Genomic DNA, 23081 nt, shown 5'->3' on the forward strand with positions numbered 1-23081 from the left:
TCACTGGTGTTACCCAAACTATAGAATTATCCAAAACATCTCTTATTCAATTCTTCATACCTCTGTACCAAATGTCCCCACTGTGTCCCTTACATCTTGTTTGAGTTCAGTGAATACTGGTGGCTATCTATTGTTCCACAGGAAACGAATCTCTAACCCGAACACCAGATGGAGGCCTCTAATTTAATATCAGTCCCAATGCTCAATCCCACTGTTCCTCATGTGAAACATTTACTCTTCAAATTACTAAGATATTGCATTATTAGAGTGATATCTGAAAGCCACTAATAACCACCATTCACTTTGTTACTTTCACTAGCCTTCATATCTGTTCCCTCAACTAGGACCCTTCTACCAAATAGGTAGACATTCTCAATCTCTACTGCTAATACACTCGGCTAACTCTCAAACAATGTTCAGCTTTACCCCCAAATTGCAAGGTTTAAAAACATAACAAAACCAACATAACTTTCTTACCCTAACAAAGTTACCTCTTAATATTTATTAACAATTTCTGTTTGCTATTCACTTTATGCTTCACACTTATTAACTTTTTAGTGACAGGGGGCAGTATTCGGGAATTTGGATGAATGACATGCCCAAAGTAAACTGCCTTTTACTCAGGCCCAGATGCTAGGATATGCATATAATAGATTTGGATAGAAAAGACTAAAGTTTCCAAAACTGTTAAAATAATGCCTGTGAGTATAACAGAACTGGCATGACAGGCGAAAACCTGAAGAAAATCTAATGGGTTAGGACCCAGATTGTAGGACCCAGATTCCTATGGCTTCCACTAGATGCCAACAGTCCTTAGACATTGCTTCAGGATTGTTTTTTGAAAAATGAAGAATGAGACCTTCTGTCAGGGGACTGAAGAAGCATACAGTGCTGATTTGCGCGCGCCCTTCATACTTTTTCCTTTCTATTGAATATGCTATTGTCCGGTTGAAGTATTATAGATTATTTAGACAATTGACAACCTGTGGATTAATTATAAGCATCGTTTGACATGTTTCGAACTTTACCGGTACTATTAAGATGTCTTTGTGTTTTGACCGCCTTTGAGCCAGTGGAATACTGAACAAAATGCACCAACAAAACTGAGTTTTTGGGATATAAAGAGGGACTTTATCGAACAAAACAAACATTTATTGTGTAGCTAGGAATCTTGTGACTGCAACCAGATGAAAATCTTCAAAGGTAAGTGATTAATTTTATCGCTATTTCTGACTTTCGTGACTCCTCTACTTGGTTGGAAAATGTGTGTATGCTTTTGTAAGCTGGGTGCTGTCCTCAGATAATCGCATGGTATGCTTTCGCCGTAAAGCCTTTTTGAAATCTGACAAAGCAGCTGGATTAACAAGAAATTAATCTTCAAGCCGATGTATAACACTTGTATTTTTATGAATGTTTATTATGACTATTTCTGTATTTTGAATTTGGCGCTCTGCAATTTCACTGGATTTTGTCGAGGTGGGTCGCTTGCTGCATGCCTGCGCCAAATAGGTTAAATGTCTATTATTTGAAGATTAATTTATAAAATACATCAGCCAATTCAGAAGGGAAGAGAAACTTTGGAGTTTCTCAACTTTGGAGTTTCTCCAAATCATTGGACTTTTGGAGTTTCATTGGAAATCATTGGAAACTTTGGAGTTTCTCCAAATCATCAAAACTCTAGTAATCCATGTCATGACTTTACCTCCTGGGTGAGGATCAGAGAGATACCCCCCTCTCTCTCTCCCCCCCCCCCACCAGAGAGGAAGGGGGGAAGTGGGGAAAGTTTGCCAGTTTAATGACAGTCGTAAATACCTTGTAGGAACTCTCTCTCTCACTCTGCAGAAATTAAAGTAAAAAAATCCATTTGATACCACGGAGAGATTTTTCAATACTGTAACATCAAAAGGTTGTACATTGAAATACTATTTCTAACATAAATAATGTGGGAAATGGTTGGTGGGGCTCCAAACGATAATCATGTCAAACCAGTTGTTGTTTGGTAATATCATTAAAGACATTATAACGGAAACATTTTAACTTTAAATCACACATGTAAGATACCAAATTAAAGCTACACTCGTAGTGAATCCAGCCAACATGTCAGATTTCAAAAAGGCTTTTTGGCGAAAGCATAAGATGCTATTATCAGATGATAGCACAACAGTAAACAATGACAGAGTAGCATATTTCAACCATGCAGGCGCGACACAAAAGGCAGAATAAAATATAAAACATGCATTACCTTTGACAAGCTTCTTTTGTTGGCACTCCAATTGGTCCCATAAACATCACAATTGGTCCTTTTGTTCAATCAATTCTGTCCATATATATCCAAAATGTCAATTTATTTGGCGCGTTTTATCCAGAAAAAAACAGCTTCCAAATTGCGCAACATCCCTACAAAATATCTCGAAAGTTGCCTGTAAACTTTGCCAAAACATTTCAAACTATTTTTGTAATACAACTTTCGGTATTTTTAAACATTAATAATCGATCAAATTGAAGACAGGTCTATCTGTTTTCAATAGAGGACGAGAGAAAACTAACTACTTTTCAAGTCTTGCGCAACTCTCAACAGTCTTACCCATTTCCTAGATGGCCGTACTTCTTCATTGCACAAAGGAATAACCTCAACCAAATTCCAAAGACTGGGGACATCCAGTGGAAGCGGTAGGAAACAAGTACCTAAGAAATATCGTTTCCCAATGAGAACTCACTGAACAGACAGAGACCTAAAAAAAAAAAATCTGAACGGTTAGTCCTCTGGATTTTGCCTGCTAAATAAGTTCTGTTATACTCACAGACATGATTCAAACAGTTTTAGAAACGTCCGAGTGTGTTCTATCCAGATATACTAATAATATGCATATCTTATATTCTTGGCATGAGTAGCAGGAAGTTGAAATTGGGCATGCTATTTATCCAAAAGTGAAGATGCTGCCCCTTATACCTTAAGAGGTTAATCAGGGCAATTTTTCCATAAATAGACAGGTATTTACCTCTCCATGGTTGCAGTATCTTGTCTATTTTTTACAAGTTTTCTATTGAAATTCATTGTGGGGAGCTTATTTATATATTTTGTGATATGAATACAGAATATGTCTACTTCACCATCAGCCCATTTTATAGGTAAACTGCAGGTTAATGTAAAAGTTGTATTTTTTACGGATCCAATACATAATATTGTACCCTTATCATAATTAGGTTTTAGTCCAGAGAGTACAGAAAATGTATCTAGATCTTCAATGAGACATTGCAGGGATCTAGCTTGCGGACATAATATAAAACTTGAGTCATTGGCATACATGGACACCTTTGTTTTTAAGCCTTGGATTTCTAATCTTCTAATATTGTTATTGGATCTGATTTTAATAGCTAGCATTTTGATGGCCATAATGAATAGATATGGTGACAGCGGACACCCTCTTTTAACTCCTCTTGACAAACTCTCTGAGAAGTAGCCGTTATTCACTATTTTACACCTGGGGTTGCTATACATTATTTTTCCCCATTTTATAAGAGAATTATTGAAATTGAAAAAATACAGGCATTTATAAATAAAATCCACTCTTACTTAACAAATGCCTTTTCAAAATCCGCTATGAATACCATTCCTGTTTCATGATGTTATATTATTTCTAGTAGTTGTGGTATATTATCTCCAATGTATCGTCAAGTAAAAAAAGCCTGTCTGATCAGGATGAACAATACCTGGTAAAACCCTTTTAATTCTGAGTCCTATGCATTTTGCTAGTATTTTTGCGTCACAACACTGAAGTGTAAGAGGCCTCCAGTTTTTTTTTTAGACTGGATCTAAAAATGTATTTGCCATCTGGGTCTTGTTTTAATAATAGTGAAATCAAACCTTCCCGCTGAGTACCTGACAGACGACCATTTCTATAGGAGTAGTTAAAACAATCTAACAATGGAGCTTTTAGTATATCAAAAAATACTTGATATACCTCTACCGGTATGCCATCAAGCCCTGGGATTTTTACAGATTGAACGGATTTAAGAGCCTCAAAAACTTCTTCCTCTGTAATTTGGCCTTCGCACTTTCTGTACATTTTTTTATTTGACATTTTTTATATTATTTTTAAAGAATTCCTTACCATAATCTTCATTCAGTCGGAAAGGATGAGACGGAAAAGAGAACATCTGCCTAAAATTATTTGCTTTCTCTTTTAAAATATAATTCGGGGAATCATAGATGACTCTGTCTTCAGTAACGAGTTTCTGCAAATTATTTTTGTTAGTGTTCCTGTATTGAAGATTCAGGAAGAATGTTGTGTATTTTTCTCCATATTCCATCAAGTGTGCTTTATTTTGTTAAAGATTACATTAGATTGTTCTTGAAATAAGTTCCTCAAGTTCTTTTCATTTTTCCTCTAACTTATTTCGTATCTCTGTAGTATTGTTTTTATTGCTATCTACCTATACTATTAGTTCAAATATTTCCCTTGTTAGTCTTGTCTCTTTAGTCAGAAACTTCTTTTTTATGATTGATGAATAATGAATTGAATGACCCCTGAAGGTACATTTAAGGGTATCCCAAACAATAAGGGGATATGCTGAACCTATATTATACTGGAAAAATCTGTTATAAATGATTTTGTCTTAGTTAAAAAATCATTTGTCCTCGAGTAAACTTTGATTACATTTCCAATATCCCATCCACATTTCAAATCTATAAGAGTTATGTGAATGCAAATTAGATGATGACTCGATCACATTCTGTCTCCTATAACCTATTTTTAACCTTTGATGCAAGAAAGAAAGAGACAAGAAAGTAGTCAAGGTGACTAGTTTGATTAGTCTCCTCCATGTATATCTCACTAGGTTGGTTTTTGTTTTGTCTCCAAATATCCACTATTTCTAAAGTGTCCATAATATTTGTAATTTCCTTAAGGGAGCGTTATAGTTTGTATAGTGATTACCTTTACGGTCCATTGAGGTACTTAATGGTGCAGCTGTATAAATCCTTTTGAGGATCTGAGGACCCATGCCAAATATTTTCAATCTCCTGAGGGGGAATAGGCTTTGTTGTGCCCTCTTCACGACTGTCTTAGTTGTTTGGATAGTTTGTTGGTGATGTGGACACCAAGGAACTTGAAGCTCTCAACCTGCTCCACTGCAGCCCCGTTGATGAGAATGGGGGCGTGCTCAGTCCTCCTTTTGTCTGTAGTCCACAACCATCTCCTTTATCTTGATCAAGTTGAGGGAGAGGTTGTTGTGCTGGCACCAGACGACCAGGTCTCTGACCTCCTCCGTATAGGCTGTCTCATCATTGTTGGTGATCAGGCCTACCACTGTTGTCATCGACAAACTTAATGATGGTGTTGGAATCGTGCCTCGCTATGTAGTCTTGAGTGAACACGGAGTACAGGTGGGGACTGAGCATGCACTCCTGAGGGGCCCCAGCGTTGCGGATGTGTTGTTACCTACCCTTACCACCTGGTGGCAGAACCGTCAGGTAGTCCAGGATCAGTTGTAGAGGGAGGTGTTTAGTCCCAGTGTCCTTAGCTTAGTAATGAGCTATGAGGCCATTGTGGTGTTGAACACTGAGCTGTAGTCAATGAATAGCATTCTCACATTGGTGTTCCTTTTGTCCAGGTGGATTCTGGTATAATGGTGTTGATGTGAGCCATGACCAGCCTTTCAACGCACTTCATGGCTACAGATGTGAGTGCTACAGGTCGGTAGTCATTTAGGCAGGTTACCTTAGTGGTCTTGGGCACATGGACCATGGTGGTCTGTTTGAAATATGTTGGTATTACGGACTTGGACAAGGAGAGGTTGAAAATGTCAGTGAAAACACTTGGCAGTTGGTCAGCGCATGCTCGGAGTACACGTCCTGTTAATCCATCTGGCCCGGCGGCCTTGTGAATGTTGACCTGTTGAAAGGTCTTACTCACAAAGGCTATGGAGAGTGTGATCACACAGTCGTCTGGAACAGCTGATGCTCTCATGCATGCTTCAGTGTTACTTGCCAGCTCGCCTGGTAGCCTCGTGTCACTGGGCTATAGTTGGCTGTGCTTCCCTTTGTAGTCTGTTATAGTTTGCAAGACCAACCACACGCGACATGCATCGGAGCCGGTGTAGTACGATTCGATCTTAGTCCTGTATTGACGCTTTGCCTGTTTGATAGTTCATCAGAGGGCATAGCGGAATTTCTTATAAGCTCCCGGGTTAGAGTCCAGCTCCTTGAAAGCGGCAGCTCTACCCATTAGCTCAGTGCGATGTTGCCTGTAATCCATGTTTGTGTACTCCTCAATGCCATCGGAGGAATCCGGGAACATATTCCAGTCTGTGCTTCTACACCTGCATTGCTTGCTGTTTCGGGTTTTAGGCTGGGTTTCTGTACAGCACTTTGAGATATCAGCTGATGTACGAAGGGCTATATAAATACATTTTATTTTATTTGTGCTAGCAAAACAGTCCTGTAGCTTAGCATCTGCTTCATCTGACCTCTTTCTTCTTGACTGAGTCACTGGTGCTTCCTGCTTTAGTTTTTGTTTTTAAGCAGGAATCAGGAGGATAGAATTATGTTCAGATTTACCAAATGGAGGATGGGGAGAGCTTTGTATGCATCTCTGTGGGTGGAGTGAAGGTGGTCTGGAGGTTTTTTCCCCATCTGGTTGCACATTTAACATGCTGAGTTTTCCTGCATTAAAGTCCCTGGCCACTAGGAGCGCCGTCTCTGGACGAGTGTTTTCCTGTTTACTTATGGCCGTATACAGTTAATTGAGTGCTGTCTTAGTGCCAGCATCGGTTTGTTGTTGTATGTAGACAGCTACGAAAAATACAGAGCAAAACTCTCTTGGTAATTAGTGTGGTCTACAGCTTATCATGAGATATTTCCTCAGGCGAGCAAAACCTTGAGACTTCCTTAGATTTCATGCACCAGCAGTTGTTTACCGGAGGCCACTGTTCTATCCTGCCAGAAAAACATATAACCCGCCAGCTGTATGTTATTCATGATTTCGTTCTTCCACGACTCAGTGAACATAAGATTTTACATTTTTTAGGATATACGTGATCGTAGTTTGTCTATTTTCTTAACGATTGATTGTACATTGGCTAATAGGACCAATGGTAAAGGTAGATTACCCTCTTGGTGACGGATCCTATCAAGGCACCCAGATCTTCGTCCATGATACCTCTGTCTCCAACTAATGATGGAGATAAGGGCTTTGCCGGGCGTGTGAAGTAAATCCTTTATCGTCCGACTTGTTGAAGAAAAATAATTCCTCCAGTATGGGGTGGGTAATTGCTGTCCTGATATCTAGAAGCTCTTTTCGGTTATTAGACATGGTGGCAGAAACATGTATAAATAACTTACAAAGGGACGATTTTAGTTAGTTAGCTAGCCACCGGAGGACAACGACACAACGAGATGCAACAATTCAAGTTTATTCTGTAAATTACGTTTGGCTTGTAATTGGTGTGAAGCCAGTCCAAACGGGCTTTTCTTGACACTTTTTGTTTTGGTGCAACAGGACCATTCACAGTTGATCTCACTCAGTTTAGCCCAACGCTAATTGGCTATGATTTATTTTAAATTTTTTATCAAGAGACGCCAAATGCTCTCTGGTTTCCATTGCATTCAATGCTGCAGGCGGCAGCAATGTCATACTCTTTTTGATCAGACAGTAACAGATAGATGGCCAACACTCGCTCGGATGCTTTCTCCGGTGAGATGCATTCAGCTTCTTGTGAATTTAAGGAAAATAATGAAACACAGAGAGATAAAAGATAGATTTCTTTATTGGTCAACTTTTGGTGGAAGCCTGGCTTCCCTTGGCAACCATGAATACACACCACTGATCTTTCGGAACGTAACGTTGTCAAGCACAGGTGCCAATTCTGGCGAGAACTGCCCATAATCCAAACCAAATCCACAATTACATACACAGCAGTGAACCCTCTGAGAGGCAAGCAATCAACAACTTATTTGGTTTAGACAGCGATTGTTTCGGCAGATACCTCTGCACATCCATTATTTGTCTCTTTTACTCACTGTGGTAACCTCGTCCAGTTGGGTCCATCCATCTCAAAATGTTAAACTTGAATTCAGTGGCAAATACCCCAAAAGTCATTGACACTCACTACTAGGGACCTGAGGATAATTCCAATGCACCCCCCCCCCCCCCCCGAAAGAATACCTTATTTTCAATAATCCAGAATCAAACAAAAAGAGCATGGTTGAAAATTGTCTGTGCTCCCAGGTACGCTAGTTCCCACCCACACAATCCCCTGGCAGCCATATACAGTATAACTAAAGCAGACAAATCTAAATCAAGGGGGAGCAGCCAGGAGCACAACAGGTAAGAACAGGGAGGTGTGAGGATGAAATGAATAGAACACAAAACATGGGAAATTGGCTCCTACACTATCTTCTTCTTTATGTCTAAATTTTCACTGCTTCTCTGTTTCACTTTCTTTCCCTCTCTCCCTCTCTCTCTCCATTATTTATTCTCTATGACTTGTTCTGTCTCCCTGTCGTGGTGAGAACAAACATGCTGTCTCCTACAGGTGATTATTTCTTTGAGCTCGATGAGAGGGCGGTTGTCCCCGGTTACCCCAAACTGATCTACGACAAGTGGGGCATCAGAGGACCTATAGATGCTGCCTTTACTCGCATCAACTGTCAGGGCAAGACCTACATCTTCAAAGTAGGCTACCACCTTTCCCACCACTCACAACACTGCCATAGTATCCTACATCTTCCCCACCACTCACAACACTAATACAGTGTCTTGCATCTTTAAGCTACCACCTTTCCACACCACTCACAACACTGACACAGCGCCCTGTTAAAGGGATAGTTCATCTCAAAGTCAAAGTATGTCAGACGTTTTCTCATCTCAAAAGTAATGTTAAGCAGTGCTTCACAAACCTTTCCTCATGTACCCCCAGCCAGTCTACTGCTTTGATGTATTCCAGAACTAGCACAGCTGATTCAAATGGTCCCATCATCATCAACCCCTACATTAGTTGAATCAGCAATGCTAGTTCTGGAATTAAGAATAAATAACTGGGCTGGCTGAAGGAGAGGTTTGGGAAACATTGGTCTAAACTTGAGCTGTTTATTAGCACAGGTGTCAGGTGCATTCTAGATATCTAATTGGCACAGGTGTCAGGTGCATGCTAGATATCTAATTAGCACAGGTGTCAGGTGCATGCTAGATATCTAATTAGCACAGGTGTCAGGTGCATGCTAGATTCTGCTGGAATCAATCCCAAATTAACAGGAAAATATGGCCTATGAAACTAACGTTGACTATTTAGTTTGATTCATTGCTTTGCTTTGCTTTCGCTTGTCTCCTCTCAGGGAAATAAGTATTGGCGTTTTGAGGATGATGTTCTGGATGCCGATTACCCTCGGGACATCTCTGTAGGGTTTGAGAAGGTTCCAACTGACGTCGACGCTGCCTTCGCCATACCAGCACCCGGTCACCATGGCAAAGAGAAGGTCTACTTCTTCAAAGGTAACATACACGCACTTGGCACAAACATCAATTCAAAGTCTTGTCCACATTAGTTCAGCTTAATTTAACTGAAATGACGAGGAAACAATGTTGATTCAACCAATGTGGGCCCAATGGGCAGAATACTGGTAATCTGTGAAACACCTGAAACATAGTGTACTGTGATGAAACCCTTGAGGGGATTAATCACTTAACTTGAACTGACTTCCCAGAAAACCAAAAATGGTTCTGTGAAAGTTCCCAGAACTTTTGTTAGGTTGCGGCAAAGTGGATTTGGAGGGCCAGTAGGAGGCACTCTTTCCTCTGGTCAATAAATAAATAAATAATGTAATATGATGTAATACTGTATATCCAAATGCCACAGGGCAGTGATTGGTGACATTGCCCTATGTAGGGTGTTGTCTTTCAGATGGGACGTTAATCGGGTGTCCTGACTCTGTGGTTACTAAAGAGCCCATGGCACTTATCGTAAAAGTAGGGGTGTTTGCTCCGGTGTCCTGTCTATAATCCCTCATACAATCATGGCCACCTAATCATCCCCTGCTTCCAATTGGGTCATTCATCACTCCTCCTCTCCCCTGTAACTATTCCCCAGGTCGTTGCTGTGAATGAGAACGTGTTCTCAGTCAACTTACCTGGTAATATTGACCTGGTAAAATAAGGGTTGAATAAATAAAATAAATGAATAAAAATTCTCATAACACAAAAACTGTCCTGTCGTGATGATGATTATAACATGTTTGTATAAAACATTCGCCTGATGTTCCTATAACACATTTAGTCTGTTCATTAAAAGTTCCCAGAATGTTTCATTAGGTTGTGGGAACAATCTGGTTGTAACATTGTGGGCACATCACAAAAATATGTTCCCAAAACACACAAATATCCAGTTGTGCAGATGATTCAAAAATATTTTACGGTGTAAAGCAAATTCACCTGCTATCACAAGAATGTTCCTAGAACACATTTAATCTGTTCTCTAAATGTTCAGAGAATGTTTCTTTAGTTTGTGGAAGCATTGTGTGGTAAGACACAAGATTACCTAAGAGGTTACTAAAACACTAAAACTGTGCAGTTGTTCTGACATTCAGATAAGGTTTCTATCAGGGTGCACAAAACCTTCCTAGGTGTAATATGTGTCCGTGAAACTGCTCCTTATCCCTACAAGTGACCTAGCCTAATACATATAGAACACATTTAGTCTGTTCTTTAAATGTTCAGTACATAGGCATACAGCTTTTTTATATATTTTGAAGCTATACATAGTTTATGTTCCTGTTATAAACAATGATGTAATACAACCTTATATACTGAACAAAAATATAAATGCAACATGCAACAACTTCTAAGATTTTACTGAGTTACATTTCATATAATGGAATCAGTCAATTGAAATAAATGAATTAGGCCCTAATCTATGGAGTGATGGTTGCTGATATTGGGCCTCGGTTACGCCTATGTAGATTTTCCATTAAATATCTGCCGTTTACAGCTACAATATTAATTTACAACATTAACAGTGTCTACAGTGTAGTTCTGATCAATTGTATGTTATTTTAATGGACAAAAAAAATTGCTTTTCTTTCAAAAAAAGAATCCAAGATGGCGTAGCAGTAAGTCGTCCTGTCGTGTCGTGTCCCTGTATATTTTGTTTATATTTAGTTTATTTTTCGTTTTTTACATATTTTTCTTTTTTTTACATATTTTTCGTTTTTTACATAGCTATCCCTTTAAAAACATTTTGCTAAACCTAAGCTTCCAAATACGCTGGATCTTCACAACTAGCTATCTAGCTAAACCGCAACCCCGGATGATTACCCCTGGCTAGCGTTTCCACCCACTTAGCTTGAAGCTAGCCCGGCCTGCGCTACCACCGTAGCATACTCCTGAGCTACAATACCCGGGCCCACGACCGGTCTATCGATGTCACCGCATGAAGAGGAATAAACAGACTCACCCCATCGCGACGTCCCCCAAAGGCTAACTCTCTAGCCCTCGCTATCTCCCTGCTTGCTAATTCGGCCTGCTAACTGCTAGCTTGTCCAGCTCCGGTCCGCTAACTGCTACCTTGTCTAGCCCGGGCCTACAAACTGTTAGCTTGTTAGCACAGGCCTGCTAACCGCCTGAATCGCCGCGTCCCAAACGCTCACCGGACCCATATTTACTTTCTATCTCTTTTGACTTTTAATTTGTTTATACCTTCCGGAAACCTGCCTCACCCAATGTGATACGGAATCGCTATTATTTTTTATTTATTTTTAGAACACACTCAAGAACCTCCAGAAGCTAACCAGCTAACTAGCTACAAGCTATTTAGTCATTGTTCGTTTTTTTTAACCTGGATAACACTCGCCAGTCCAGCTTCCCTTCCCCATCCACCGCTGCCCCCTGGACACTGATCTCTTGGCTACATAGCTGATGCACGCTGGACTGTCCATAAATCACGGTACTCCATTCTGCTTGTTTGTTTTATCTGTTGGCCCCGTTGCCTAGTCTACGCCATTTTACCTGCTGTTGTTGTGCTAGCTGATTAGCTGTTGTCTCACCTACTGTTTTAGCTAGCTTTCCCAATTCAACACCTGTGATTACTGTATGCCTCGCTGTATGTCTCTCTCAAATGTCAATATGCCTTGTATACTGTTGTTCAGGTTAGTTATCATTGTTTTAGTTCACAATGGAGCCCCTAGTTCCACTCTTCATACCCCTGATAACTCCTTTGTCCCACCTCCCACACATGCGGTGACCTCACCCATTACTACCAGCATGTCCAGAGATACAACCTCTCTCATCATCACCCAGTGCCTGGGCTTACCTCCGCTGTACCCGCACCCCACCATACCCCTGTCTGCGCATTATGCCCTGAATATATTCTACCATGCCCAGAAACCTGCTCCTCTTATTCTCTGTCCCCAACGCTCTAGGCGACCAGTTTTGATAGCCTTTAGCCGCACCCTCATACTACTCCTTCTCTGTTCCGCGGGTGATGTGGAGGTAAACCCAGGCCCTGCATGTCCCCAGGCACCCTCATTTGTTGACTTCTGTGTTCGAAAAAGCCTTGGTTTCATGCATGTCAACATCAGAAGCCTCCTCCCTAAGTTTGTCTTACTCACTGCTTTAGCACACTCTGCTAACCCTGATGTCCTTGCTGTGTCTGAATCCTGGCTCAGGAAGGCCACCAAAAATTCAGAGATTTCCATACCCAACTATAACATCTTCCGTCAAGATAGAACTGCCAAAGGGGGAGGAGTTGCAGTTTACTGCAGAGATGGCCTGCAAAGTAATGTCATACTTTCCAGGTCCATACCCAAACAGTTCGAACTACTAATTTTGAAAATTACTCTCTCCAGAAATAAGTCTCTCACGGTTGCCGCCTGCTACCGACCCCCCTCAGCTCCCAGCTGTGCCCTGGACACCATTTGTGAATTGATCGCCCCCCATCTAGCTTCAGAGTTTGTTCTGTTAGGTGACCTAAACTGGGATATGCTTAACACCCCGCCAGTCCTACAATCTAAGCTAGATGCCCTCAATCTCACACAAATCATCAAGGAACCCACCAGGTACAACCCTAACTCTGTAAACAAGGGCACCCTCATAGACGTCATCCTGACCGACTGGCCCTCCAAATACACCTCCGCTGTCTTCAACCAGGATCTCAGCGATCACTGCCTCATTGCCTGTATCCGCTACGGAGCCGCAGTCAAACGACCACCCCTCATCACTGTCAAACGCTCCCTAAAACACTTCTGTGAGCAGGCCTTTCTAATCGACCTGGCCCGGGTATCCTGGAAGGACATTGACCTCATCCCGTCAGTTGAGGATGCCTGGTCATTCTTTAAAAGTAACTTCCTCACCATTTTAGATAAGCATGCTCTGTTCAAAAAATGCAGAACTAAGAACAGATACAGCCCTTGGTTCACACCAGACCTGACTGCCCTCGACCAGCACAAAAACATCCTGTGGCGGACTGCAATAGCATCGAATAGTCCCCGTGATATGCAACTGTTCAGGGAAGTCCGGAACCAATACACGCAGTCAGTCAGGAAAGCTAAGGCCAGCTTCTTCAGGCAGAAGTTTGCATCCTGTAGCTCCAACTCCAAAAAGTTCTGGGACACTGTGAAGTCCATGGAGAACAAGAGCACCTCCTCCCAGCTGCCCACTGCACTGAGGCTAGGTAACACGGTCACCACTGATAAATCCATGATTATCGAAAACTTCAATAAGCATTTCTCAACGGCTGGCCATGCCTTCCACCTGGCTACTTCAACCTCGGCCAACAGCTCCGCCCCCCCCGCAGCTCCTCGCCCAAGCCTCTCCAGGTTCTCCTTTACCCAAATCCAGATAGCAGATGTTCTGAAAGAGCTGCAAAACCTGGACCCGTACAAATCAGCTGGGCTTGACAATCTGGACCCTCTATTTCTGAAACTATCTGCCACCATTGTCGCAACCCCTATTACCAGCCTGTTCAACCTCTCTTTCATCTCGTCTGAGATCCCCAAGGATTGGAAAGCTGCCGCAGTCATCCCCCTCTTCAAAGGGGGAGACACCCTGGACCCAAACTGTTACAGACCTATATCCATCCTGCCCTGCCTATCTAAGGTCTTCGAAAGCCAAGTCAACAAACAGGTCACTGACCATCTCGAATCCCACCGTACCTTCTCCGCTGTGCAATCTGGTTTCCGAGCCGGTCATGGGTGCACCTCAGCCACACTCAAGGTACTAAACGACATCATAACCACCATCGATAAAAGACAGTACTGTGCAGCCGTCTTCATCGACCTTGCCAAGGCTTTCGACTCTGTCAATCACCATATTCTTATCGGCAGACTCAGTAGCCTCGGTTTTTCGGATGACTGCCTTGCCTGGTTCACCAATTACTTTGCAGACAGAGTTCAGTGTGTCAAATCGGAGGGCATGCTGTCCGGTCCTCTGGCAGTCTCTATGGGGGTGCCACAGGGTTCAATTCTCGGGCCGACTCTTTTCTCTGTGTATATCAATGATGTTGCTCTTGCTGCGGGCGATTCCCTGATCCACCTCTACGCAGACGACACCATTCTATATACTTTCGGCCCGTCTTTGGACACTGTGCTATCTAACCTCCAAACAAGCTTCAATGCCATACAACACTCCTTCCGTGGCCTCCAACTGCTCTTAAACGCTAGTAAAACCAAATGCATGCTTTTCAACCGGTCGCTGCCTGCACCTGCATGCCCGACTAGCATCACCACCCTGGATGGTTCCGACCTAGAATATGTGGACGTCTATAAGTACCTAGGTGTCTGGCTAGACTGCAAACTCTCCTTCCAGACTCATATCAAACATCTCCAATCGAAAATCAAATCAAGAGTCGGCTTTCTATTCCGCAACAAAGCCTCCTTCACTCAAGCCGCCAAGCTTACCCTAGTAAAACTGACTATCCTACCGATCCTCGACTTCGGCGATGTCATCTACAAAATGGCTTCCAACACTCTACTCAGCAAACTGGATGCAGTCTATCACAGTGCCATCCGTTTTGTCACTAAAGCACCTTATACTACCCACCACTGCGACTTGTATGCTCTAGTCGGCTGGCCCTCGCTACATATTCGTCGCCAGACCCACTGGCTCCAGGTCATCTACAAGTCTATGCTAGGTAAAGCTCCGCCTTATCTCAGCTCACTAGTCACGATGGCAACACCCATCCGTAGCACGCGCTCCAGCAGGTGTATCTCACTGATCATCCCTAAAGATCATCGCCTTTCGTTCCAGTACTCTGCTGCCTGTGACTGGAACGAATTGCAAAAATCGCTGAAGTTGGAGACTTTTATCTCCCTCACCAACTTCAAACATCAGCTATCTGAGCAGCTAACCGATCGCTGCAGCTGTACATAGTCTATTGGTAAATAGCCCACCCTTTTCACCTACCTCATCCCCATACTGTTTTTATTTATTTATTTTTCTGCTCTTCTGCACACCAATATCTCTACCTGTACATGACCATCTGATCTTTTATCACTCCAGTGTTAATCTGCAAAATTGTAATTATTTGCCTACCTCCTCATGCCTTTTGCACACATTGTATATAGACCCCCCCTTCGTTTTCTACTGTGTTATTGACTTGTTAATTGTTTACTCCATGTGTAACTCTTTGTTGTATGCTCACACTGCTATGCTTTATCTTGGCCAGGTCGCAGTTGCAAATGAGAACTTGTTCTCAACTAGCCTACCTGGTTAAATAAAGGTGAAAAAAAAAAAAAAAAAAAAAAAGGACATTTCTAAGTGACCCCGAACTTTTAAACGATTGTGTAAACAGCAACACCTACCCCATAAGCATTCCTGTCTCTTCTATAGATGTTATATATCATTGTATTGGTACTGCTGTATCATCAAATGAATTATTTAAGTGAGTCTGAGAAATGGCTAATATGTGACACGATTCAGGAAACTAGGCGTATGTTGCAAGTCACAACTTCACAGGAGAGCCATTTGAGTGTAAAAATATATGTTTTATCATAATGCGTTTTTTGGCAGGAATGCCTTCTTGAACATATGAACTTTCATGTGCCTTAGTAACAAACTTGTATGCCATCTGTAAATACAAATACAATTGTTAAATTACGAGCCTTGTTGGTTAAACCACAGAAAAAGTAAACAACCTTGGTCTGCCATATAGAGGGCTTCTCTCTATTTGAGCTCGTCAGTCTGTGTTGGTAATCCTGTTGAACGCGTCTTTTTTTAAATGTATTGTTGTCACGCTCTGACCTTAGTTATCTTTGTTTTCTTTATTATTTTGGTTAGGTCAGGGTGTGACGAGGGCGGTTTGTGTGTTTTGGCTTGTCTAGGGGTTTTGTATATCAATGGGGTTTTGGTATTGTCTAGGTAAATGTAGGTCTATGGTGGCCTGAAATGATTCCCAATCAGAGACAGCTGTTTATCGTTGTCTCTGATTGGGGATCCTATTTAGGTTGCCATTTCCATTTTGGTTTTGTGGGTTATTGTCTGTGTAGTTGTATGTCAGCACTAGTTGTTTATAGCGTCACGTTTGTTTTGTTAGTTTTTTTTAAGTGTTCTTCGTTAAATAAAAGAAGAATGTATTCCAATCACGCTGCGCATTGGTCTCCCCGATACGACGAACGTGACAATTGTGTAGTTTAGCTGCATGAGTGTTGCTCTCCACTTTCTGGAGGATCAAGTTTTGAAATCAGTGGAATTAGAGCTAATGAGATGGAGAAAACACCTGTCTCTGGATTACATCCTCAAACTAAGGGCAACCATGGTATGGCATTCCTGACAGGGAGACGTGTCCATCATGCAGTCTAGCGTTAGCTAGCTACATTTTCAGATATTACACATTTTTAGTTTTGAAAAATTGGTTTTATTTCAAGCTCAAGTGTGCTGTTATCTAAATCAAATCAAATTTTATTTGTCACATACACATGGTTCGCAGATGTTAATGCAAGTGTAGAGAAATGCTTGTGCTTCTAGTTCCGACCATGCAGTAATATCTAACAAGTAATATAACCTAACAATTTCACAACAACTACCTCATACAAACAAGTCTAAAGGAATGAATAAGAATATGTACATACAAAAATATATGAATGAGCGATAGCCGAACGGCATAGGCAAGTTGCAGTAGATGGTATAGAGTACAGTATATACATATGAGATGAGTAATGTAGGGTATGTAAACATGATATAAAGTGGCATTGTTTAAAGTGGCTAGTGATACATTTATTACATCAATTTTTCATTATTAAAGTGGCTAGAAATTAGTCAGTATGTTTAGTTGGCTGGCTCCCTTACTGACGTTATTATTCATATCCCAGAGCCGTTTGCTTTTCTAGTTAGAGGCTAATGTTAGCTAGCTGATATTGAACCTGGTTGGTTAGCTCCCAGCACTGTGGCATTGTTGGCACTGTGTTCATTGTTATTTAACTAGCTAACATTAGCTGGCTGGCTCGTTAGCTAACGTTATGTGACGCATGTACAACACCGGTTGAATATGCCCAGTGTCAGTAAATGTCTGCAAAAAAGCATAATGAAATTGTTGCCAGCAGCGCTGGTTAGGCTGTTTTCCTGTTATCCATAGGTAAACAAATTATCGGTCAGAGCGTCAAGTGTGCACTACGAGAGTGAAACAAGATGGGGGGGGGGGGGCTAAAGCTTAAGAGTGTGAACGATACTGAATGGGTGTAGACCAAGAAGAGCTCTTCACTAGATACCAAAACATTCAAAGGCCATTTTTTCAAAAGAGAGTTTACAAGCTGATCAACTTTCAAAGCAGAATTACTTTCCCGTTGTTCCTCAAATGCAGTGTATAATATAAAATTTTGAGTCTCTACTTTTATTCATTGTAAAAACACAATTTTCAAATGTTGCTACATGAGACTGAATCCAGGTGGTGAGTGACATATATGAATGTTATCTGATGCTAGGAAGTTATTTATTTCATTAAACTTATTTCTAAGGCTACGTACAGTGCATTCATAAAGTATTCAGACCCTTTCCCCTTTTCCACATTTTGTGATGTTGCAGCCTTATTCCAAAATAGATCAAATTCATTTTTTCCTCATCAATTTACATGGAATTATGACAAAGTGAAAACAGGTTTTTATAAATTGTTGCACATCTATAAAAAAACAAACGTATTTAAATAAATTTGCAGACCCTTTGCTATGAGACTCGAAAATGAGCTCAGGTGCACCCTGTTTCCATTGATCATCCTTGAGATGTTTCTACAACTTGATTGGAGTCCACCTGTGGTAAATTCAATTGATTGGACATGATTTGGAAAGGCACACACCTGTCTATATAAGGTCCCACAGTTGACAGTGCATGTCAGAGCAAAAACCAAGCCATTGGGTCGAAGGAATTGTCTATAGAGCTCAGAGACAGGATTGTGTCGAGGCATAGATCTGTGGAAGGGTTCCAAAAAATGTCTGCAGCATTGAAGGTCCCCAAGAACACAGTGGCCTCCATCATTCTTAAACGGAAGAAGTTTGGAACCACCAAGACTCTTCCTAGAGCTGGCTGCCTGGCCAAACTGAGCAATCCGAGGAAGAAGGGCCTTGGTAAGGGAGTTGACCAAGAACTTGATGGTCACTCTGACAGAGCTCCAGAGTTCCTCTGTGGAGATGAGACAACCATCTCTCCAGCACTCCACCAATCAGGACTTTATAGTAGAGTGACCAGGGGGAAGCCACTCCTCAGTACATGACAGCCCACTAGGAGTTTGCCAAAAGTTACTTACAGACTCTCAGACCATGAGAAACAATATTCTCTGGTTAGATGAAAACCAGATTTAACTCTTTGACCTGAATGCCCGGCATCACGTCTGGAGGAAACCTGGCACCATCCCTAATTAGAAGCATGGTTGTAACAGCATCATGCTGTGGGGATGTTTTTCAGCGGCAGGGACTCGGAGACTAGTCAGGATCGTGGCAAAGATGAACGGAGCAAAGTACAGAGAGATCCTTGATGAAAACCTCCTCCAGAGCGCTCAGGACCTCAGACTGTGGCGAAGGTTCTACTTCCAACAAGACAACAACCCTAAGCACAAAGCCAGAGCCAGGACTTGGACCCCGATCTAACATCTCTGGAGAGACCTGAAAATAGCTGTGCAGCGAAGCTCCCCATCCAAACTGTCAAAGCTTGAGAGGATCTGCAGAGAGGAATGGGAGAAACTCCCAAAAGCTGTGCCAAGCTTGTTGCGTCATACCCAAGAAGACTTAAGGCTGTAATTGCTGTCAAAGGTGCTTCAACAAAGTACTGAGTAAAGGGTCTGACTCCTTATGTAAATGTGATATTTCTTTAAATACATTTGCGAACATTTCTAAAAAACGTTTTTTGCTTTGTCATTGTGGGGTATTTTGTGCAGATTTATATGGAAGAAAACAATTTAATCCATTTTAGAATAAGTAACGTAACAAAATGTGATAAAGTCAAGGGGTCTGAATACTTTCTGAATGCACTTTAACAGCACAAAGTAAATGGACCGTCCTGGGGCGCTCAAATATGTGCTCAGTCAGAACTTCTGGGACTGCTCTAGTCACCCTCCCAATGAGTCTCTTGCACCAGACGGCTTACTTCCGCATGTGAGACTGGAACTCCTCTGTCAGTTACAGATGGCGCTAAAGCAAAAACCTTATTGTAATTAACTTATAAATTAATAACAGTCATGGGTGCGTATGACCTGATAAACCAATAAACTACATCCAGCAAGAGTAGAAGGAGATGGCACCGGAGAAGAAGGCAGACGTTTTACATGTATTTTTGGTTTAATTATATTACGAACCCCTTAGGCCTTGCAGTCTAGGGGGGATGGAAACGAGACCCGTAACATATCTCATGCAAATAATAATAGTGAAAAGGAATAGTGAGAACGAAAAGAAATTCACAGACAACCTAAACCTACCGTCAAACACTTTAGGTTTATTTCAAACACACGGTAATGCGAAAAAGCCCCTAAGCTAATCTTACTGGGTAAAGAACAGCTAGCTAACTTACCAATAAAATACAGTGGGTGGTCCGCCCAGTTCTAACTTGGGTACTTAGACAAAGTTTTCCTACGGGTAATGTATGCCCAAGGGTGACTTGACTTGGTATCCCCTTTTCCCACCAAGAAACAAACAGCCATACACCACAGCAATACATACTCACATGATAGCGGACAAGAGACAACTGATTGTGATTGTGATTGGGTAAGGGAAAAGGTGTCTTCAGATTGGCAACTGATGACTGCCACCTGTGACTAGGCCAGAAGGAGAGAAAACAAATACACACAGGATACATGTATCCATAACACTCCCACCCTTAAAAGAGCAACCCTATAAGGATTGCGACCAAAGTATTTACAACGAATACCAACAAGTTCAATGAGCAAAGGCAACATAACGAGACATACAAAAATCATACATTTTTAAACACGAGACAAAGCATCTGCCAATACATTATCAGAATCCTTTTTGTGGCGGATCTCCAAATTATACATTTGCACAATAAGTGCCCAACACAAGGCGCTGGTTCCTGTTGCACATACGGTGGAGAAACACTAAGGTGTTAAACATGTTAACAGTCACAAGGCCGCAGGGCCAGACGGATTACCAGGACGTGTACTGCGAGCATGCATTGACCAACTAGCAAGTGGATTCACTGACATTTTCAAGTCTGTAATACCAATATGTTTTAACTTGTTATGGCTGCAATCCCCCTATCGGGATAAGTGTCATCAACAACCGCTGAATAGCATAGCGCTACATTCAATAAATATTACTACAAATATGTATATTCATGAAATCACAAGTGCAATATAGGAAAACACAGTTTAGCCTTTTGTTAATCCACCTGTTGTGTCAGATTTTGAAATTATGCTTTACGGCAAAAGCAATCCAAGCGTTTGTGTAAGTTTATCGATCGCACAACAAAACATTAAGTACACTTAGCATCAGGAAGTTTGGTCACGAAAATCAGAAAAGCAATCAAATTAATCGTTTACCTTTGATGATCTTCGGATGTTTTCACTCAAGAGACTCCCAGTTACACAACAAATGTTCCTTTTGTTCCATAAAGATTATTTTTATATCCAAAATACCTCCGTTTGTTTGTCGCGTTATGTTCAGAAATCCACAGGAAAGAGCGGTCACGCCAACGCAGACGAAAATTCCAAATAGCTTCTATAATGTCCACAGAAACATGTCAAACGTTTTTTATAATCAATCCTCAGGTTGTTTTTAAAATATATAATCGATAATATATCAAGTGCAAATGTCTTTCACAGTAGGAGAGGGAAAAGCAATAACTATACAAACTCTGTTGCGCGAGCAAAACTTATGTGACCACTTGATGTTATCGTTCTGGCTCATTTTTCTAAATAAAAGCCTGAAACTATGTCTGAAGACTGTTGACACCTTGAGGAAGTGATATCCCTTTAAATCCAGCAAAGGGATGCTATGGAACATGGGGTTTTCAAAATAGAAGCCACTTCCTGTTTTGATTTTCTTCAGGGTTTCGCCTGCAATATCAGTTCTGTTATACTCACAGACAATATTTTGACAGTTTTGGAAACTTTAGAGTAATTTCTATCCAATACTACTAATACTATGCATATATTAGCAACTGAGACTGAGGAGCTGGCCATTTACAATGGGCACCTTTTCATCCAAGCTACTCAATACTGTCCCTACAGCCATAAAAAGTTAAGCAGACCATTATGGTCCCTGTGCCCAAGAACAACTAAGGTAACCTGCCTAAATGGCTACCGACCCGTAGCACTCACGTCTGTAGCCATGAAGTGCTTTGAAAGGCTGGTCATGGCTCACATCAACACCATCATCCCAGACACCCTAGAAACACTCCAATTTGCATACCAACCGAAAAGATCCACAGATGATGCAATCTCTATTGCACTCCACACTGCCCTTTCCCACATGGACAAAAGGAACACCTATGTGAGAATGTTATTCATTGACGACAGCTCAGCGTTCAACAACATAGTGCCCTCAAAGCTCATCAATAAGCTAAGGACCCTGGGACTAAACAACTCCCTCTGCAACTTGATCCTGGACTTCCTGATGGGCTGCCCCCAGGTGGTAAGGGTAGGTAACAACACATCTGCCACGCTGATCCTCAACACAGGGGTCCCTCAGGGGTGCGTGCTCAGTCCCCTCCTGTCCTGCCAGGCACAACTCCAACACCATCATTAAATTTGCCGATGACACAACAGCGGTAGGCCTGATCACTGACAACGACGAGACAGCCTATAGGGAGGAGGTCAAAGACCTGACTGTGTGGTGGAAGGACAACAACCTCTCCCTCAACGTGATCAAGACAAAAGAGATGATTGTGGACTATAGGAAAAAGAGGACCGATCACGCCCCCATTCTCATCGACATTGCTGCAGTGGAGTAGGTTGAGAGCTTCAGGTTCCTTGGTGTCCGCATCACCAACAAACTAACATGATCCAAGCACACCATGAAAGTCGTGAAGAGGGCACGACAACACCTATTCCCCCTCAGGAGACTGAAAAGATTTGGCATGGGTCCTCAGATCCTCAAAAGGTTATACAGCTGCACCATCGAGAGCATCCTCACTGGTTGCATCACTGCCTGGTATGGCAACTGCTCGGACTCTGACCGCAAGGCACTACAGAGGGTAGTGCGAACAGCCCAGTAAATCACTTCCTGCAATCCAGGACAAAAAAAAAGAAAAAAACCTGGTGTATCAAAAAGCATGATCAAATGAATTAGCCAGCTACTGTATATTGAGAAACATTGAGAAATAATTTGGTCAATTTTTGGGGTCAAATTAACCAGTTATCTACCTGGTAGCTTGCTCACTAGTTAGTTCCAGTGCCAGTTTCAAGTCTATCTAAATGAATGTCTTACTAACTCGGAAATATGAAGATATTTCAGAATGAAAGTTAACTGGCTAGCGCATCATTCTTTGTGACATTATATTAGCTATCTCATTTAGATTGTATTTTCACTTATTGCATCTGCATGCCTGTTGAGTTCTCCTTGGTGCACTCCTTCGTTCATGAGATGGCTGCTCATTCTAAATGTCAACTGCCCGGCACCCTCCACAGCAACAAGCCAAAGCCCCCACCATTTCTCC

General features: G+C 41.7%; 1 protein-coding gene across 1 annotated transcript in view; it reads left to right on the forward strand.

The window, feature by feature from the left end:
• Positions 1–23081, forward strand: part of vtnb (vitronectin b) — a 32036-nt gene that overhangs the window by 4939 nt on the left and 4016 nt on the right. Inside the window, exons 4-5 of the mRNA XM_020468598.2 lie at positions 8536–8675; positions 9335–9491. Coding sequence (XP_020324187.2) covers positions 8536–8675; positions 9335–9491 — 297 coding nt within the window. The remainder of the gene's footprint in view (positions 1–8535; positions 8676–9334; positions 9492–23081) is intronic.

This window comes from Oncorhynchus kisutch, linkage group LG19 (assembly GCF_002021735.2).
Source record: "Oncorhynchus kisutch isolate 150728-3 linkage group LG19, Okis_V2, whole genome shotgun sequence".
In the NCBI taxonomy this organism is placed as follows: domain Eukaryota; kingdom Metazoa; phylum Chordata; class Actinopteri; order Salmoniformes; family Salmonidae; genus Oncorhynchus; species Oncorhynchus kisutch.